Source organism: Vigna unguiculata, chromosome 3 (genome assembly GCF_004118075.2).
Source record: "Vigna unguiculata cultivar IT97K-499-35 chromosome 3, ASM411807v1, whole genome shotgun sequence".
Taxonomy (NCBI): domain Eukaryota; kingdom Viridiplantae; phylum Streptophyta; class Magnoliopsida; order Fabales; family Fabaceae; genus Vigna; species Vigna unguiculata.
Window position 1 is genome coordinate 60,266,023 of NC_040281.1, and position 19,432 is coordinate 60,285,454.

At 31.1% G+C, this 19,432-nt stretch overlaps 4 protein-coding genes across 4 annotated transcripts; all 4 read left to right on the forward strand.

Annotated features, from left to right (window-relative positions):
• The first annotated feature begins 4,710 nt into the window (after positions 1 to 4,710).
• On the forward strand, positions 4,711 to 5,622 carry LOC114176738 (stress-response A/B barrel domain-containing protein UP3-like). Its single transcript, XM_028061872.1, has 2 exons — positions 4,711 to 4,725; positions 4,828 to 5,622. Exon 2 carries the CDS (start codon positions 4,875 to 4,877, stop codon positions 5,508 to 5,510), a length of 636 nt encoding a protein of 211 aa, XP_027917673.1. The 5' UTR covers positions 4,711 to 4,725; positions 4,828 to 4,874; the 3' UTR covers positions 5,511 to 5,622.
• Positions 5,623 to 6,983: 1,361 nt separating this feature from the next.
• On the forward strand, positions 6,984 to 8,228 carry LOC114176586 (40S ribosomal protein S15a-like). The gene is made up of 4 exons (XM_028061668.1): positions 6,984 to 7,110; positions 7,203 to 7,344; positions 7,438 to 7,598; positions 7,951 to 8,228. The coding sequence occupies exons 2-4, from the start codon at positions 7,212 to 7,214 to the stop codon at positions 8,047 to 8,049; spliced, it is 393 nt and encodes a 130-aa protein (XP_027917469.1). The 5' UTR covers positions 6,984 to 7,110; positions 7,203 to 7,211; the 3' UTR covers positions 8,050 to 8,228.
• Positions 8,229 to 11,426: 3,198 nt separating this feature from the next.
• On the forward strand, positions 11,427 to 12,436 carry LOC114175954 (stress-response A/B barrel domain-containing protein UP3-like). Its single transcript, XM_028060810.1, has one exon. It carries the CDS (start codon positions 11,509 to 11,511, stop codon positions 12,274 to 12,276), a length of 768 nt encoding a protein of 255 aa, XP_027916611.1. The 5' UTR covers positions 11,427 to 11,508; the 3' UTR covers positions 12,277 to 12,436.
• Positions 12,437 to 17,263: 4,827 nt separating this feature from the next.
• On the forward strand, positions 17,264 to 18,671 carry LOC114179332 (transcription factor MYB8-like). The gene is made up of 3 exons (XM_028065645.1): positions 17,264 to 17,619; positions 17,692 to 17,821; positions 17,911 to 18,671. The coding sequence occupies exons 1-3, from the start codon at positions 17,487 to 17,489 to the stop codon at positions 18,440 to 18,442; spliced, it is 795 nt and encodes a 264-aa protein (XP_027921446.1). The 5' UTR covers positions 17,264 to 17,486; the 3' UTR covers positions 18,443 to 18,671.
• Positions 18,672 to 19,432: the final 761 nt, after the last annotated feature.

Here is a 19,432-nt window from a genome sequence, read left to right on the forward strand (position 1 = left end):
GTACAATAATAAACTTATTTTAAAATACATAGATAACATTATAAATGTTTAATAAGTACCAGCGTAAGAAATTCGAAAGGAATCGAAAATTATGTATATAGTCTCTGTCATTTTTTTATACAAATGATCTTTTATAGTTTATTAATGTCAAACTTTTTCGTATTTTTCTTCTAAGAATATAATTGTTTCTAGGTTTATGGTTCGACATCGATCAATGAATCCAATCTATTTAACGCGAATTTGTTTATATTTGACTAATAAACTTATATATTTTTTAATCTGATTTCAAGTAATTGAGTGTTATGACATCTACTATTAAAATGAATTTGACTAACAACTCAATTATATTATGAATCAAATTCACACGTATATTTATATTAATAATTTCTCTTTTAATACGGGTATTGATTTCAATCAACAATGTATTTCTTTTCAAGAATCATATTTTGATATTTTTTGTTATTAAAAAGTGAGACGATGAATGAATAAAAAAGATAAAATGATAAATGATATAGATGGATAAGAGAATGAAAACGAAGGTTTTATAGAAATGTAAATTGCAGTAAAATAAATTATCAATAATAGAACAATAACTAATAAAGTAAATCAACGAACGAAAGTGATAACTTAAATTGCCTCAATTCACATGAGATTAATCACTTTTCCCATTCACAACGTTATCGAAATATTTGAAATTATATCGAAAATTTATCACTCCATATTTATAATTGAACTATCTATTTATATTTTCTCTCTTTTCTAACACTTACTTGATAATTAAAATAAAAAAGTAATAATACATAAACTAAAGTAATTGGTTTAAACTACCCAAATAACATTAGTTGTTCTAATTGATCCCAAGTTCCGCATTTATTATTGCACATAATTTTTCCTTAACATTCATTAACAACTGAACAACTAATTATTTAAGTTATCAACTGAACTTCCTATTACTCTTTCCATCTTGAATAACCAAATTCTCTTTTCAATAGCAATAAGAAACTTTATATATACTGGTTTTGAAGCATTTGAGAGAATAACATTGAACCTTGGTATCAGTTACCAATTCTTCAAATTACTAACTCAGCCATCACCTGTAAAGAAATACACTATTAAAATTCAAACTGCAAACACGGTCATTAACAAATTTTCAAAGCTACAAACAAAGACACCACCTGCTCCTGCATTTGCCATCTTCAATGCTAAGAAATACGAAATGAATAAAAGGGACAGCCATAAAAGAAAATCTTATTACGCACCTACTTTTTAAATACGTGCAACAATAACTACAAAAGCAAAACAAAACTCATCTGACTGCACTTTGCTTGGTTCTAACAGCAATCCCCTTTTGCTCTTTTTCATGTATGATAAATTATAAATACTTTAAATGAAGTATAAGTGTGACGTCAATCTTTAATTGCTAAGAAAGAGAACCTGGGTTCTCAGAACGGCACTTTCATCTGCATTGGCTTAGTATTTAATATACCTATGCTTCTTTCTTTCTGATCATCAATGCCATTGTAATATGAACCAACATTTTCTGGGATTGACTTAGGTATTAAATTCAACTTTTAACATGTTTTTTTTTTTTTTTCAGTTCAGAGTACCTTTAAAACAGTAAATTATAAAATGAGATTATTTGATCAGGTATATAAAAATTATCATCATGTCGGACTCATTCCTGACCATTTTACAAATGAAGTCGCTGTTTCAAAATGGTTTATGCGCGAATTAGGAAATAAGAAGAGTCGCTAGGAGTGCTTACGATCTCTCTTTCCTAAATTCAAACGAAGTCGCCATCCATGAATCCTAGCAACATTGAGATGAAGTTGGTGTAGGTCTCAGTCTTAGTGACTTCAGTTTTGATTATTTTTTTAGGATTAAATATGTTTTTATCCGTTAATTTTTAGTAAATTTTGAAATTAGTCAATTTTTATACTTTAAATTAATTTAGTCCTCAATCTTTTGAAATACGTGAATTTAATCATTTTAATCAAATTTTGTTAAGTTTATTTGACATTTCAAGCGCATTTCATTTAATATTTGACTTAATATTAAAGAAAAAATGTGTCAAACCGTATAAACAACTCAAATACAATCATGAAATGCATACGAAACATCAAATAAACCTAACAAAATTTGATTAAAAGAACTAAATTCATATATTTCGAAAGATGAATAACTAAATTGGTCCAAAGTTTCAAAATAGACTAATTCCAAAATTAACCGAAAGATAAAGGACCAAAAACATATTTAACTTTTTTATTACTATTTTATTTGAGTTAATTTCTTTTGCATGTAAAGACGTGGAACTAAGGTAACATAGTAATTAATATGTATCAAAATGAATTAAAGTTGAATTGTCTAAAAATAAAATTTTTTGAAATTTTTCATAAAACTAGAATTAACAAGATATTTATTTCATAATATACCAAAAAGTACAAGTGGATTGAAAGACTAAAAATAGACAAAATTACTAATGTTAGAGACAATTGCTACTGTGATATCCTTCGTTTCTACGATATAAATTTATTCCATAATTATATTCCAACTTTAATGTGATAAATTATTTATATTATTAATTTTCATATACTTTACTATTTTTTTTTATAATCAATGCTCTAATATTTATGCTCATTTTTCAATTTAAAAAATTAAACATACATATAATTTAATCACACACAATTTGGATTTGGAAACTAAAATACCTCCACAGTAGAAAAAATAAATGAAATAATAATATAACAAAAAAAAGCTACAAACTAATTTTAAAAAAAAATTAACAAACGAAAGTCACCATGAAAGGAAACAGTTTCAACACAAGTTGGTAGGAGTCCTGACGATTTCCTTTTTATCAAATCATAAAAGTTGCTATGCATCATGGCAAATTCACTTTTCCACAAAAATCGCTATTATTCCTGGTAACTTTTGTAATTATTTTGTCAACCCCCTATTTTGTTTAGAAAAAACTGACCAAAATCTGTAAATTAATCTTTAACATGGTATCAAAGCTATAAGTTAAAGTCCATCCTACTAAGATTTGCTTTTTTGTTCTTATCGAAGAATTTATTATTTGTTGGATATTCTACCACACATCGAATTGTTTTCAGGACCACCTATTAATATTTAGTACTATGTACTATGCTGAACATGTATATATGTTGGTGTGAGTTGGAGATCTTAAGTCAACAAAAAATAAGGTCATTTTACACTAATATATAAGTAGACGCGAATCTCACCTGATTAAAAATTAGTTTTGTGGAATTGAATTAGATTTAAATTCCAGTTCTTGCTAACAAGCTAAATACATATTATTATTATTATGAAGCACAAACCTATTAAGAATTAGGCTGTTGTACCACGTTAATAACAAAATTTTTATAAAAGATGGAGCTTTCTACATCAAATTTCAATACCTATGCTGGCACTAATCTTTTACTCCCGCCGCAATAATGGAAGAAACACAGAACTGAGTTCATAAATTGTTTACCTTCAAACTAAAAAGAGATGGTGAGAGGAGAAGCAATCCGTGCATAACCTTCATTTTGGTGCCATTGGAAATAATGCAAGCAGAGACAGAAACAAAGACATGTCCCTACTTTAAATTTGTATATCATGCTTTCATAAATTCACTTGCAAGGCTAAGCTACAATGAACGAATTAGAAGATTTAAATTCCAAACAATAATGATATAGCCTGCTCCATCATTCCACCTATGTCAAAACAAACTTAAAGTAAGTACAGATATCAAACATACAAAAAAAATCTCTTACATCTTAGTCCCTTGTTTATTGTCTTTTCTTTTCTAAACTGTAGAAAGATTGTTATGGACAACTAGTTAGTGGCTTCATTTATCTCACCATTAATTGGTGAAAACTTTATGTTACTCACATTTTAGCACAGTTTTTTGCAATATCTCAAAGAAGCATACTGGAATTCTGTTCTACGGGTTCTTCATTGCTTAAAAGGCCTAAAATGTCATCCTGGACAATGTATTTTTGTTTTTTAAGGACTGCACTTTGCATCTTACTCTCCTTATATGTTTCAGATTGAGTCAATTGCCCTTTAATTTATCGCTCTTTCACTAATTTCTTTATTTTGTTGTGTGCGGTATCTCTTGTTTCTTCGAAGATATTTCTCAATCCTTAACAGAAACAAAAACTTGTGAGAGAATGATACTTGGCTTAAATCATTACCTCATAATATCATTCATGTTCATAAACAAGAACCTTGTACAGGGACCTAAAAATATGAGGGTTAACAAAGGAACTCAAACATAAGTTTGTTATAAAAGGAACTGATGGAACTCATTCATGTTCATAAGCAGGACACAAAAAATCTTTCTGTTTTGTACTGTTCCAGTGATTGAGATAAAAATTAAGAAAAAAAATACTTCTTTTAAAATATTCCTTATAGTTTTCTTTTCCTCTTTTCAAGAAAATTTGTTATTATTTTTGCTTTTTTTTAATAAAATAAAATTATTATTTCTATTATCTATTTTGTTCCTCTTCATTTATTTTTATTTTAATTATAATTCCTTTGTATCCGGTGTTGCTAAAGTAGCTTTAATGCATGGGAATTGTAATAAAATGATCGGGAATGAAAAGATGGGAACTTTAATGAATCAGAAAGGGTGTGTGGAAAAGGTGCATTGAAGTGTGTGGATTGAATTTCAGGAGCAAAGGGCACATACTATTTTTTATTGTAGTTGGCATGGTTGTCTAGGTACACTTTTCTCACCTTACCTAGGTAAGATAAGGTCTCATTTATACTATTTTTTATTTAGTTTTTTATGATGAAAGAAATAAAAGAGATAATTGTATGCAGAATTCCAAAGGGAGTACTTGGTGAGATTATCTAAGAGGAAGAGAAGGATGTGTATGGTGGAGCATGTGGTGCTGTTCAAGGTCAAAGACGGCGTGGCGCCGTCGGAGACAGATACCATGCTGAAGAGAATCCGTTCACTAGCCTCCCTGGAACACCTTCTGCAACCCACAGTGGGACCGTTGTTGCGCATCCGAACCACCACCTCCTTCGATTTCACCCTCTTTTACCACGCGCGTTTCAAGTCCAAGCACGATCTTCATGCCTACGCGACGCACCCCACCCACTTGGCGGTGATCGAGGCCAACTCGCCCTTGGTGGAGAACACCATGGCCCTCGATTGGGTTCCGGAGGTTCCCGGAGGCGCTGTTCTGCCGGCGGGCTCCGCCTTGCGAGTGACGTTCTTGAAGTTGAAACAGGATGGTGGAGATGGCGTTAAAGAGGAGATCCTGGGGGCTATAAGGGAAATTCAGCGCGAATTGAAAGAGGCCATTGAGGTGAGTTGCGGGGAGAATTTTTCTGCAGGCAGAGCCAATGGATTCTCCATAGCTTCCCTTGAAGTTTTTCCTGGATTAAGCGAACTAGAGGAAGCAGATTCCAATGAAGAAATAGGGTTGTATGAGAAGAATGATAAGATCGCGAAACATCTTGAGAGGGTGATGGTGCTTTATTATGTGGTGCCATAGTGAGAACTGAGTCACCACCATCTTTATTAGTTTGTTTATGTGATCTTTTATGGTGGCGTCCTGCAGTGTGCTATATCTATAACAATAATAATGGACTGCAAAACTTGGTATATTTTGATGGTTTGGTGGTACAGAACATTGTTTGTGTGTATGAATATTGAAGAATTGGATAATCAAGAGAAAAATATTTATCCATTAACTGAGAGCTTTTCTTTGTCTTCCCTTACACTTCAAGGCTCGTCTTATCATTTAAAAGTCACACTAAATTATCAGTCTAATTAATTAGGCCTTTATTTGATATTGCCTGAAAAAAAAATATACCTTCAACTAATTTTTTATAAAGTTGATAAAATTATAAAATAGAATAATTTTTTACTTTTTTATAAAAACAAAATAATAAAATTTTGTAATTTTTTATAAAAATGATAGTTTGACAAATCAAACTTTAACAAAATAACATTTATCTGTTTCTTAATTTGATTACGTTAAACCTTAAAATATAATCTGAGATTTGAATGAAAATAATTAATTACAGACCATATTATTACGATATTAAATTTTAAAATTGTTCTTTTGTAATATATATATATATATATATATATATATATATATATATATATAATTTTATTTGATATATTCAATATTATTAAAGTTATAAAATACATTTAATAATTTAATTATTTTTGCCTCTGAACATAAAATCATTGTTATATATTAAAAAAGTAATCATTCAATGTTATATATATCTATGTTATAATACAATAGTCTCACATCTCTTTGGAACATAAAAGTAAATTATATTAAAATTATAATAAAAAATAGAGTATTTATAAAAAGTAAGAAAATATTTAAAACATAAAAAATATTTTTCATAATATATTAAAAGTGTGAACTTCATAAAGTTAATTATCTTATTTATATAAAGCAATGAATATAATTCTTAGTTGAATTAGAATCTTTAAAATTAATCTAATTATTTTAATTTAAAATGTTATTTATTATCTTAATATCTTAAGATTTTTTTATTTTATTTTAAATGTTGAACTACTTTATTAAATAAAACAAAATAATATTAAAAAATGATGGTTTTTAAAAAGTTCTTTCTTAAATATACTTTTTTATCTATAGTTTTACAAATATATACCTTTGGTTTTTATAAATTTTAATTAGAAATTCGATATTTTAATTTTTTAAATTAAGTAGTTTTTATCCATTGTTAATACATTATTCAACTGTTAAAAATTAACCTATTGATTAAATTGTCCTTACATTCTATTATATATGTATATATTGTGTTTATTTAATAATTATATATGACATATTTAAAGTTAAAGAAATGAAGTATTTAACTTTAAATATTAAAGAACAAAATTTGCAAATCAAATTTGATAGAATCAGAATTACACATTACATTTTGCGTGTTAAAAATAATCATTTAATTACAAAGGCCCAATTACAATAAAAGAAGGCCCATGAGGCTCTGAATCTTCTAAACCCTAGTCTTCTTATTTGTGTGTTCGCATCTTTGTTCTGTTGTTCGTCTCTCTCGAAGGAAAAAGGCACTGACGCAGGTTCCTGAGGCTTCTCTTCCTTTTCCTTGGTAAGATTCAACTTATGCTTTTGCTTCTTGAAAGTGATCCTGTTGAATTGCGTGGTTTCATTCATTGATTGTAATTGAGATTTGTCTTTCAGTGAGCGACTATGGTGAGGGTTAGTGTGTTGAATGATGCTCTCAAGAGCATGTACAATGCTGAGAAAAGGGGGAAGCGCCAAGTCATGATTAGGCCATCCTCCAAAGTCATTATCAAATTTCTTTTTGTGATGCAGAAGCACGGTATCTCTCAGTAATCAAACCTTTTATTTTTCGTTGCATCATTTAGTCTGTGTCCTGAATTGTTGTTGTGTTCGGTGATGATTTATCGTGTAGGTTACATTGGAGAGTTCGAGTACGTTGATGACCACAGGGCTGGTAAAATCGTGGTTGAATTGAACGGTAGACTGAACAAATGTGGGGTTATTAGCCCTCGCTTTGATGTGGGTGTCAAAGATATCGAACCTTGGACTGCTAGGCTTCTCCCCTCAAGACAGGTAAGTTAAAGTGTTTTCTTTTTGTTTCATACCGTTTTTTTTTTTTGTGTTGTGTTCATTTCATGTCTATATGAGCTTCTGGATAGTGCCATGGATTAAGAGTTTATTTCTGTAATTTATTGGTTTATCGTTTCGTTAAGATCAGTTGTAAAAGGGTCAATATTTCTTCATTATGGAGATAAAATTACTTGTATGATGTGAAATTTTTGTTGAATGGTTGAGTTAGATTGCTTAAGGTTCTACATGTTTTTTTTTGTTAAGTTTAAGATCAAATAATTTCTGTTGAGTTTCTCTATCATCAGATTAACCACACAAAGGTTCCTATACTTATTGGATTTTACTAATTATGCAGTTTGGGTATATTGTATTGACTACCTCTGCTGGCATCATGGATCATGAAGAGGCTAGGAGAAAGAATGTTGGTGGTAAGGTCCTAGGTTTCTTCTACTAAGTTATTTTGAATTTTGGATGACAATGGTTTCAATTTTGAGATTCACGAGTTGTAATGGAGGATATGTTAATCCCTTAGTATATTATCAAGCATTGCAGTAACTGTTTTGTTATGTTATTTATTTTGGTTTGCAAATCCAACTTGGTTACCATTCACTTTCTGATATCTTTATCGTTATTTATTTGATGGCAAAGTGTACTAGTCAAGCTATTTTAACTGGTAAGAACTTTGATTAGAAAGTGGGAACACGGCTATGTTTGAGAATGTGTGGTAGTTGGAGTTTCTACATTTGCATTTAGCTATTAATTAGACACTCCAGGAAAGACCATTTATCAATTTGTTTGTTAAAATCAATTACGTTGCATAACAAATGGTCTCTAAATAAACGTTGGTTTGGACTTGAACTTCTGCGTCTCACGATAACTACTACCTCTATCTTCTGCATCTGTTAATCATTGGATGCTATTACTGTTAACTGTTGAATTACGTTGGTAATGTATCTTAAACCCATCGGTAGCTTTAAACTGATTTGCGTCTGACATATTTTACTTCCAGTGATTTTTTTACCTGTGTGGTTACCTGCGGGGCTCAACTTTCTTTATCCAATATTTGGGATGTTCATTCATTTTGTCTTGTTTTCTTTTTTAATGTGTTTTTCACATGACGGAAACTCCATATTTTGTAAAGATTATATAATATAATATAATATAATTATTTATTTAATGGTAATTTGTCTTTCTTTTATATTTTCTAATACATAAAATATATATCTTTGAGTGACCGTGATCCATGGTATTTATTATTTAGGTCATCTCATTAAATATTAAGAATACTAAAACATCTTCAGAATTTAGTACATAATTGAATAAGGGAATGAATTTTTAAATTATTTGAAGATTTTATTCGAATCTTTGCACTTCTATCAAACTCTAGCAAGAGACTTGATGAAAATATTTCATGACTTGATTAACAAAGTTACAAACTTTTCAAATAATTTAGCTTAATTTGAATGACAACTCGTAATAATGTGGACTTTTGGAACTTGAAAACTAATTACTAATGATGTTGAGAATATACTTAAAGATTCGTTTATGATTACTGGATTAAATCGTAGTATTAGTAATTTATTGTAAAGGAATTTAATATTGTGACAAAATTTGAAAATGATTAATTTTTCCGATAACATGAAAAATAAGATTTTAGAAAAGCAAACTGCTTATTATATTAAAAATAAAAATAAAAGAGTTAGTTATAAGAAAAAAAAATTTAAAATTATTTTAGAAAAAATTTATTTCATTGCTATTATTACCATACGAGTTTGTTCGTAAATGCAGCGGTAAATAAAATCTCTAAAGGAGTCCCTGGATAAATAAAATGGTTTTTTGTTCAATGCCTGTACCAGAATTGATAGTACTTGACTTGTTATGCAAAAACGGGTTTAGGAAAAAGTGGATATCTTAATAATGTTTGGAGGCCTTCTCCCTGCACCTCCAACACTATTTCTATACCCCCAAAATTTACCATTATATCCTTATTTAATATATGGGTGAAGGTGGGTACCATTATATCCTTATTTAACATATGAGTGAAAGTGGGTACGGACGCAGTAAATTTCATTTACTGCGTCGTCAACATCCCTGCACCCCCAAAACGTTACTATTACTATTTCTTCTTCTCCCGTTTCTTCTCCATCCCACTCTGCTTTCATTTAAAATTTTGCTTAGTTTCATTCTCTGTGGTCCCTGAGAGCTTTAATTTTTCTGTCCTTCATTCTTTCATTGTCTTTGGTGGGTGGTGGTCCCACTTCCGGTTTGTATCACTTTCATTATTTTTTTTAAAGGAATGATGTTTATTCTCTCGGTGTCTCAATTTGCGTTGTAGTTGTGGTTATTGTGGTTGAAGGTTCTGTGATTGTTGGTTCTTTGAAGGAAGGTGATATTGTGAGTAACTACATCCTCTTATCTTCTCTCCAAGTGTGGTAGTTCCCGTCTGTCCAGGTTAGCCTTAATACTAGCTTAAGTTTTTTTTTTTTTTTTTTGTGATGTGAAACGGAATTTGTTTTCCGTTTCAGAAACTATAACACGAAATCTTTTATGAAACGAATTCTGGCATGCGTTTCAAACCTTTACCAAACAAATTGCGTAAGCCGTTTTGCGAAAAAAGTCAAAATGTATGGGAAACGGATTACGAATTCCGTTTCGTAAAATTGTGAAACGGATTCTGTAATCCGTTTCAAAAAAAAATTGCAATTTCTTTTGAAACGGATTACAGAATCCGTTTCACAATTTTACGAAACGGAATCTGTATTCCGTTTCCCATAAATTTTGATTTTTTTGCGTACACGAAAAACCAACAAAAAAACCCAAAACGGATACTAAAATTCGTTTCAGCATCCTCCTACACGGATTCCATAATCCGTTTCTGTAAAAAAAAAAAGGAAACGGAATGTGTATTCCGTTTCATCGTCCTCCGACACGGATTCCACAATCCGTTTTAGTACAATTCAAAAAAAAAAAGAAACGAAATGTGTATTCCGTTTCATACACCTCTGACACGGATTCCACAAACTGTTTCAGTAAAATTAAAAAAAAAAGAAACGGAATGTGTATTCCGTTTCAACATTCTGGAAAATGGATCTCACATTCCGATTCGGACAAAAAAAATGAACATGTTTGAAACTATTTTGTAAAGCTGTTTCAGTGCACTCTTAAAACGAAGACCGTTTCTCAATTTTGATGAAACGGATCTTGTAATCTATTGCTAAAATCAATTAAAATACACAGACAACCATTTCTAAAATGAATTACAAATTTAAAAACATTACTTAACTGGCCAAATGGAGAAGATGGGTTTGTGGAGTTGCGCAGGAGAAAACCAGAAAAGGGAGGTCGCAGATGAACACTGTGTGGACGCTCCAGAGAAGAACTGTGTGGAGGCTGTGTGCGAGAATGTGTGGGACAAGAGCAAACGTGGGAGAAGACGGAGGAAGAGTGTGTGGAGGCTGTGTGGGAGAAGAGGAGAATGAGGGAGAAAAGACTTCACGCGGACCAGCAGTTAGGTCAAAGATTCCTGATGGGGTGCAGTGAATTAGATTCTTGCTTTATTGAGGTTTGTTTTGGGGATGCAGAGCGTCAGGCGTTTTTGGGGTGTGCGGTCAAAAAACACAGTAACTCTTATTTTTTACCATAAGCAAATATGGAAATAAGATTGGTTTTGGGGGTACCGAAAAGATTCTTCTTGGATGTGTAGGGAGAAGTGCCCCTAATATTTGGGGGTGCGAAAGCAATGCCCGAGCTCACTTGGGCCATTGGCCCACCATACACATTAAACGGGCCTTACATGGAGCAAATTAATTTAGTAGAAAAAAAAAAGGAAAATGCTAAGCCCCGAGCGTCAGCGTCAGCGACAGCGATATGATTGAAGGTAAGGCACTGACAAGGAACACCATATGTGCTTACGATGCTGCGTTTGAGAACGCCGTTGTCACATCCGTTTTCTCTGACGTTCGCGGCCTCCAGACAGCTCCGTAAGGTTCAAGCGCGCCCCTTCCGATCTTCCATCAAGATGACGTCAGCAAAGACGGTGGAGCACATTGTCCTTTTCAAGGTGAAGGAGGAAACGGAGGCGTCAAAGGTGAGTGAAATGATGAACGGACTCGGTTCTCTTCTGTCGCTGGACACCGTCCTCCACCTCAGCGTGGGCCCGCTCCTCCGTAACCGATCCTCTTCTTTAACCTTCACTCACATGCTCCATACCCGCTACAAGTCCAAGGAGGATCTCCAAGCCTACTCCGCGCACCCCAGCCACGTCGCCGTCGTCAAGGAAAACGTCCTCCCCGTCATCGAAGACATCATGGCTGTCGATTGGGTCGCCGATGGCCTCAGCAACCTCGTTCCGCCGCCGGGCTCGGCGCTTCGTGTCAGCTTCTTGAAATTGAAGGAGGATGCGGCTAAGGACGACGTTTTGGGTGTGGTTAGAGGAATTCCCGAGAATTTCAAGCAGATTAGTGAGTTTAGTGTTGGGGGGAATTTTTCGCCGGGGAGAGCCAAGGGTTTCTCGATTGCTTCGCTCGCTGTTTTCGCGGGACCGAGCGAGTTGGACGCCGTGGATTCGAATCAGGAGTTGGTGAATTACCAGAAGGACAAGGTTAGGGATCAGATCGACAGTGTGGTCGTTGTTGATTACGTGGTTCCGCCACCTCCTCCTGCTCAGAGTGCGAGCCTTTGATGAGAGGTTATTGCTTTGCTCTGCAATGTAACTGTCAGTTATGTTTATTTGCCTGAATAATGAATGTTGATTCACTGAATTGGTTACATTGTTTTTGAGTTTAGACCCTAATTTTTACCTACTTGTTCTTTAGTGACTAATAGATTGAACCTAAATTCAATTTCGCTTGTTTTTTTTTTTTCTCCCTCTTCCCTTGCCTCCTACTAGAGGCCCGATCATGTCTCCTTGGGGAGCCTTTATGATAATTTAGTATCATACTTTAGTTTAGCTTGACCCCTGTCAACCTCTGTTCTCTATGGAAAGATTTAGTGCATATTTGGGAAGCAAAAATTGCTTGCCGTTCTCTAACCTTAAGGGTTATCAAATGCGAACCTGGTAGTATATACTCACTCATCACCCATTATATATAGATGTCTAACCTTTAAAGAAAGTGGATACGGTAAAGTTGTTGTTTCTGATGATGTTCATGTTAAGGTTTACAAATGTGTAGAACAAGGTATTATTTTCGCTTACCACTTCATTTAGTGCGATCTTGAGATACAAGAAACTGTTAAATGAATGGAGGAGGGGTCCTCCTGCATATAAGAACAGCAGAGATATTCAAATCAGTATGAAATTACGAGAAGAGGTAATTGAACAGAATTAAGAAACAAGATAGCAAAGGTGGGGGAATCAATTAGGATTTGAGAGGAAGGTATGGATCATAAGTTATTTAATTTTTTTCTTTAGGGGTTGATTTGGTGGGCAGGTATTAAAGTAAAGAAAGATACATGCATATGAAAAACTTACCCATCACTATTTGTAGAAGAACACGTATCCTATAATGCTGATTGAAGTGCTATGAAAAACTTCGGAAAGGAAAAATATTCACTTCCAAGTTGTTTACATGGCTTATTTTTGGGCAGTTCAGGTTAAGACTTAGCATTCGAAATAGTTCACTAAGTAGGAGAGTCTCATGACTTAACTACTACATTAAACTTTTTATTCCCTTCCACATGAGATTTATAACACTGTCATCTCCTCTAAGAACCAATGTTCACTGAACCTTCACTCTAGTAGCACTAGCTCTACTGTAGTCTTTCCCCCTTACATTAACGGTTTCACTTACCCATCAGTGTGTTACACCTTGATCCAACCTTTTAGTAACATTTTCTTTAGCTTTATTCTCAACGAAAGTACCAATTATCATGACTTAGACATAAGAGAAGAGTGTAATTCATAAGGTTAATTGGTTAAGTGAGAGTCTCATGGCTTAAGTGCCATATTATTCTTCTTATTATATGCAATAGGAGACTCAAAACAATACAAGACATATATAATGGGGTAATTACTAATGAGTGAATTCACGGACAGGAGGCAAAACGTTTCACTGCAGTGACAAGTTTATATTAATGTTCGGTCTTCATTCTTTAATTGTTTTTATCTAATCTTGGATGTGCTTGCTGGTGATATGAAAAAGATCATTTCTAGATGCGTGCTTTGTATGAATGATATAGTTTTCATTGAAAAATGAAGGGAAGTGGTCAACATTAAATTTAAGCAGGAGTAAGATATTGCATATGCATTAATATTTAAGGAAGAAACAACAGGAATAATATCCTGGAATATGATTTGAAGTTAAAAATCGAAGATAGTATCATGGGTTTGTAAGTATTTGTATTTAGCAATTATTACTCCTTTTTAAGAGATTCTGATGTTATAAGTTAAAAAATTACGTCTAACGTACGAGACTTTCTTTCTTAAATTTTGTCCAAATTAATTATAGTTGCTACACAGGTAACATATTTGTGCTAATTCAATCATTCATTTCAAAAATTCAGTATTTTTAATATTAAATTAATTTTGTTCATTTTATTCAATTATAATAACACTTATTGTTATTATTATCGAAAACTCTTGTCAATTAACTTTAACTCTAATTATACTTACAAGTCTTTTGTAATTTTTATTCTTTATTACATCATAAAGTCCTTAGTCTATCTATACAGTTTTTTTGGTTAAATTGTTGGTTGTCAGTGTCAAACTCTTATAGTTAAATATTCGTTATATGAAAATGATTAATTTTTTTTTAAATATTACTTTTTATCTCAATTCCTTCAATATTTTGCCTTTTACTTTTAGTCTTGATAAGTATGAAAATGCTATTTTTTGTTTTTAATCTTTATAGGTATGTTATCTCATGTATCTTAGTTTTTATGGTTTAGTAGCATTTTTTATTCTTATATTTTTAACAATTTTTTATTTAATGTAGTCTTTATACTTTTTAAGAAAATTTAATATAATACGTTACATTAGAATTAATCTCATTTTTTCTGAGATTGAACAATAAATACATAAAAATAGTGGATGAATATATTAATCTATGTTAGTTCATTGTTAACATCTAACGAAAGATACCACAAAAAAATCGCATACAAATTTTCATTTTACTTCTTAGTTCCTAGTATTATTATATGCCAATTTGTCATTTTTGTTCCAACTCCTTCTGTAACGGGAGAACCATAGCATTCACAATTGTAATAATAGAAATAGTTGATAATAGAAATTGATTAAAATCTTTTTAATGAATTTTCATATTTTATTGTTATCCTTACTTTTTTTTTCTCAGTTTTAATTATCCTTTGTAATTCTTTTTATTATTTTGGTACATGTCGTTGACAATTTTTAAGTTACAACTTGTCTGTTGCACATATTATCAACTACATATAACTGACACAAGTAACCAGTTAGCTATATATATATATATATATTTATTTATTTTTATTTTTCATTTCTTTTACTAAAACTAAAACATGTAGTTCTTTTAAAGTTATTTTGTTTAAGAAAATAATAATAATAAATGTGATTTTCTTTCAGTAATCCTAATTTGACGCTAAAATTCAAACAACATTAAGTATCACACATAAAAAGTCTACGTACTTATTAAGCTTCATTATAGGATTCACACTTTGAATATTAAATATTGAATGTTTAAAGAAGCACTGGACACAAACTTTAAATGAAACGAAACCAAATTTATTTGAGACAAATGATTATTTTTTCCTTTAAAAAAGTTTAAAAATACATATGTTAATTCCACTTAATTATTGACTTAATCAAATGATAGACAAATCATCGCTTAAAAAATGCCAGTAAACAACGGGTGAAAACATAAATAAAAAATTTATAGATGGTCAAAATGAAAACAAATTATTGAGGACAAAAACAAAATGTAAGAATGTTTTAGGACCAAAATAAAAAACACACTTATACCACTTAATTGATAACTTCATTCATCATTTTATTAATGCAAATAAATTGTAGAGACGAAAATTAAAATTAAAATTTGATCAAAGACCAAACCAAAATTAAATTTAAACGTAAATAGTAAAGAACACATTTATAGTTTCATCTCATTCTGGAACACTTTACATCATAAGTTGGTTAAGTTTTACGATAATTATATAAAAATCATTATTAACGATAAATTTTGATTAACATATAAAAAATATTGGTCTGACAAATTCTTGGAGCTGACTGCTACAACAAACTTTCCAACACGAAGAGGTTCGTAAGAAAGTCAGTTTGAGAGAGCTAATTTTAGGTAACAAAACTCATCATAACAACACACTACTTTCAATAAAATTTTCCTCTTATATTAATCATACAGAGATTAATTAGTTGGATACATGCTCCATTTTTGTGAGTTGAAAGAATCTCGGCTACAAAGTTAATCAAAAGCAGAGAAAAAAAGTGCAGATTTCTTGAGAAAATCAATCAGAGTAATGCAAGGAAGATAGATTGTATGATGCATGAAAAATGAAGGAATTAAGTCAAACTCACGTGCATGTTAGTCAAAAGAACACGTGCTTGTTTAAACTGAAGGTCTATGAACACTATATATCTGAAAATAAAAATAATAAACCCTAATATCTCTTGTTTGTGAAGTATTACATTCCCTATTTCCATTATTATACTGCTTAATATTGCATCATTAATTCTATGATTTTTTTTTATGCAATAAAAATAATTAATTTGTAAATGAACAATTAAAATAAGCAAATTTCAAATGTATTTTATCAAATAAATAAAATTAAGTTTTATACTAAAATATCATATAAGTATATTTAGTTTGGTTATTTTAAATTTATATATAAGCCATATACATATACTACAACAGATAATTTATATTAAATAACTTTTAACTTTCAACTTTCAATTCTAAACTAACATTTGAATTTTCCAACTATTTTTTCAGCTGGAAAGCAAAACGACCTAATCATTATAAGAATGAGAGTGATAAGAATTAATCTTCTCTCATATCATTTATGTAGATTTTTTTAGGCTACATGTATGACACATAATAATTTACTAGTTATAATTAACCAACTATTTAATTAAATAATTGCAATTCATAATTATCCCATTTTCAATAATGATTATCGTCTAAGAGAGTACACTTTTTTCTTTGGTGAAATATTATTTTATGAGAGAATAAGTTATCCCGTTTGAAATTAATAATTAGTCCGATAAATGTCATGTTAACATTAGCAATAGTAATAAGACTGATAGTTTTATTTTTTGTGGCCAAAAAGCAAAGTTACTTCGAAATCTACAACTTTAACTAAATAAGGCTAATAGACAATATTCACTCAAAAGCATAAAGAAGACACTCAAGAACAATATAATATAATTAACATGCTCAACTAAAATCAATAATACATGATACAATTCCTCCCAAACGATTTGCAATTTTAGTAGTTTTGTAATTTGTTCCAAAATAATTCATGTCTTTACTTTATAATGTATATTACTAATTCTCTTTCACAATTTATCTTTACACATTACTTCCTAATTACTAAATAAGTGAAATAAATGTAACACATTTAAAAAAAAAAAAAAAGAACACACACAATATATATATGGATGAGTTTCTGAAAAGAGTAGCAGATGTGTGGATGTGTTAAAGAAACGCAATGAATGTGGTCGAAAAATCTAAGATTGGTGTTGTGTGAGGAGAAATGAGATGAAATGAAGATATGCGACATGAATGACGTGTGTAATCTTCTGTCACTTACTTTCTTACTCAGTTGCGAGACTCAGATGAAGATTAATAATAATAATAATAATAATAATAATAAAATAATTGGTATATAAGTATGGACACTCCTAAAGACTTGCAAAGTAGCTAGCAGAGAAGCAGAGAAGCAGAAAGAAAAAGAGAGAGAAAAATGGGGAGAAGCCCTTGTTGTTCAAAGGAGGGTTTGAATAGAGGTGCTTGGACAGCTGATGAAGACAAAATCCTGAGAGAATACATTACACTCCATGGTGAAGGAAGATGGAGAAACCTTCCCAAAACAGCAGGTATTTCCTTCTTTACCTTATACTTACTTACAAAACAATCCTATAATTTTGTTTTTAAACATATGCACGCAGGTTTGAAAAGGTGTGGGAAAAGTTGCAGACTTCGATGGCTCAATTATCTCAGACCTGATATTAAGCGAGGCAATATTACCTCTGATGAAGAAGAACTCATTATCAGACTCCACAAGCTCCTGGGAAACAGGTCTCCATTTCCTACTTATCTTAATAAATTTAAATTATTCAAAATTAAAGATTTTAATAGAAGAGAAGGGTGTGTGATTTTGTGTGTAGATGGTCTTTAATAGCAGGGAGGCTTCCAGGACGAACAGACAATGAAATCAAGAATTATTGGAACACCAATTTAGGTAAAAAGGTGAAAGATGGCCACAAAACCTCAACCTCTTGTCGCACACAGATCCCCAATCCTAAACTAGATTCCCACCTAGTCCGTACAAAAGCCACCAAGTGCACTAAGCTCTTTTTCCCTCACCCATCAATGCTGCAACTCCCCGACAACTCCCACCAACAACAAAACCTTGTCGCCGATGCTGTTATGACTCACCACCTGGAACTCACTACCACAGATTTCAACGTCGGAGATATCTGTTTTTCTGATCTTCTCGACTCCGATTTCACCGATATCTGCAACAACGACCTCTTATTCTCTCCTTCTTCGGACCAACCTTATCATCCACTGTGCTCCCAAGAACTTCTCAAGAACTGGACGCAAACCAATTTCGCAGACCAAACCACTGCTTCAAACAACCTTCATTCTTTCATTTCGTTCCTCGACACCACCGAGGAAACACTGGGACAATCATAATAATGACTTCTAAGTTCTTCGTTTCTTCCCAATAAAATTCGTCACTTCAGGTTCCATGTATTAAACTCCTATTGTCATTCTATTCCTAGTCAGGATCACTTTCTTGTAACTATTTTAAATATTCTTTTTACTGTTTAATTGTTTCACCGGTGTATAATACTAGAAAATTAAACAATCTCTTTATAATATACACAACAGCTATCACATTAAAAATTTAATTTTATGTACAATATCAATTAATTAGAAAAGCCTTATAATTGTATCAAAGTCAATCATGTGATACTTAATAAAATGCTTCATCAAAATTATATATTTATCCCTATTTTAGTTCAGTTTTATAAATTTTGTTATAATATTTTTTTTCTCAATATTCGTTAATTTTATTCAATTTTATCCTTTTTTTTTTTACTAACGCAGTTTAAATAAATGGTAATGAACCGCCATGATCATGTGTTATTTTGTGTGTTTCTTTTAAATGTGTACTTGTCAACTCCCAACAACGTGTGCCATGTGTCAGAGTCAATGTTTTATATTCAATTTGGTCTCGTTATTTTTGTTCAATTTAGTCTTAATTTTTTTTAAATAGAGCAATTTTGTATCTCTTCAAATTGAAACCAAATTTAATTTTTCTATAAATGTTATAATAATTTTAATTAAAATTCATATTTTTATTAAATATTTTGGTTTAAGGATTACAATAACTTTAATATTTTAAGGATGAGGATCAATGGTGTTAGTCCTCATCCTTAAAATTTTTATTCTAATTTTAAACTAATTATAACTTTAAACAAAAATATTTCATAAAAAATGTGAATTTTAATAAAAAGATCATTATAATTTTTATATAAAAATTAAATTTGGTCTCAATTTGGAGAGAGACGAAATTGTTCCATTTTAAAAAAAAAATGTTAGAACTAAATTGAAAAAAAAAACGAATATGGATACCAAATTGAATATAAAATATTAACTCTGACATGTGGCACGCTGTTG